The following is a 1,375-nucleotide window of genomic DNA, read 5'->3' as shown; positions in this document are numbered from 1 at the left end:
CTGCTGAACATTCAAGGCACTAGTGGGGTGTCAGAACAATCGTCCACAATGCCAGATCTTCTTTATCACCAATTCTGCCACGTGACACGAGCACCTTGCTGCCCCACTCTAGAATAGTTCCTACCTGGAGGAGGTGCTCCTCTGCTCATGGGTGGGGGGGGACCCCCACGCCCTGGTGTGTACTGAGTTGGGGCTCCTGCGATGCTCGCAGTGGCTGCTGCAGCAGCAGCTGCAACTGTTCCACGACCCTGAGGTGTCATCACCTGTAAACAAAATAAATGGGTTCACAGAGAAACAGCACAACAGCTGCTTTAGATTAATAACTAAAAAAAATAAATCAAGATTTAAATTATTATCACTTCAGAAAATTACACGTCTCCTCTTAATGCATTAAATATACTACAAACCTGCAATACAATTCAATGGATACCACATGAAATCTGTGCAAGCTGCACTTTCCAAGACTCTTACTTCCACCATGTAAGACAGAGCTCCTAGGGGGATCCAATATCAAAAAAACCTCCCAAGGCTCAAAACTTCCTGGTAACAAAAACTAAAATCACAGTTCTCCACCAATTTTTTGTATCGCATTGGTACCAAGAAATAAAAGCCACCCCAGAATATACCAAACAACTCTTTTTTTTAAGGCAGCACAGCACTCACCTGCTGGGACGGTCCTCCCACTCCTCGGACAGGGCCAGCTAATCCTGCTGGAGCCTGTGGCATGGGTGCACCAGCTGGAACCCCTCTCCCTGCTGCTCTCCCAACTCCAGGTCCTCCAGCAGCTCCAGCAAGAGGTACCCGGGCAATTCCAGTCTGCAAACAGATCCCCCCAAAGAAAGATTTATCAATATGAGTCCACAGGTCCTAGGCATGCCCACCGCCCGCCTCTGATTCACGTCCGAGCCCACAAAGGGATCAGAACTTCCTGCAGTGCAATTCATTGGACTCAGTCACAACAGCACCCAGAGGCCTAGGACAATACCGCAGCAGCATCCTCCTGCAAGGGAAAAAATTTATCAGACGCCCCTTTCCTTTCTCCTCAGTTCTGTACTCATTCTCCTTACATCTTTTGGAGGTGGGCCTTCAACTGTCATGGACACCAGGTTTTCTCCCCGTAGCAACACAAGACCAAGGACTCGTTTCTCTTCCCGCTCTGGCTGTTTTGAATTTTTAGGTCTAGTGACAAGAAAACATCAAAAGACACGAGAAAAAAAAAATCAATGCCGCTCTTTGAACTCGCAATAAAATATATGACTGGGCTACTCCGAAAAGGAGAGGCTGATAGGGAAGAACGGGAACAAGGCACCCCTCGACCCCCGGCAGTGCGCGGATTTGACAAATGATGCCAAAACCACGCTGGCAGCAGAGCGGT

At 48.5% G+C, this 1,375-nt stretch overlaps 1 protein-coding gene across 1 annotated transcript in view; it reads right to left on the bottom strand.

Moving 5' to 3' along the window:
• Positions 1 to 1,262, bottom strand: part of LOC104538377 (small nuclear ribonucleoprotein-associated protein B'-like) — a gene marked incomplete at its 5' end in the record, with an annotated part of 1,830 nt that extends 568 nt beyond the window's left edge. The window contains 4 exon segments of the mRNA XM_010181561.1: positions 125 to 263; positions 664 to 816; positions 1,068 to 1,185; positions 1,187 to 1,262. Coding sequence (XP_010179863.1) covers positions 125 to 263; positions 664 to 816; positions 1,068 to 1,185; positions 1,187 to 1,262 — 486 coding nt within the window.
• Positions 1,263 to 1,375: the final 113 nt, after the last annotated feature.

This window comes from Mesitornis unicolor, unplaced genomic scaffold (genome assembly GCF_000695765.1).
Source record: "Mesitornis unicolor isolate BGI_N332 unplaced genomic scaffold, ASM69576v1 scaffold32083, whole genome shotgun sequence".
Lineage (NCBI taxonomy): Eukaryota > Metazoa > Chordata > Aves > Mesitornithiformes > Mesitornithidae > Mesitornis > Mesitornis unicolor.
This window is presented reverse-complemented; position numbering and strand designations above follow the sequence as displayed.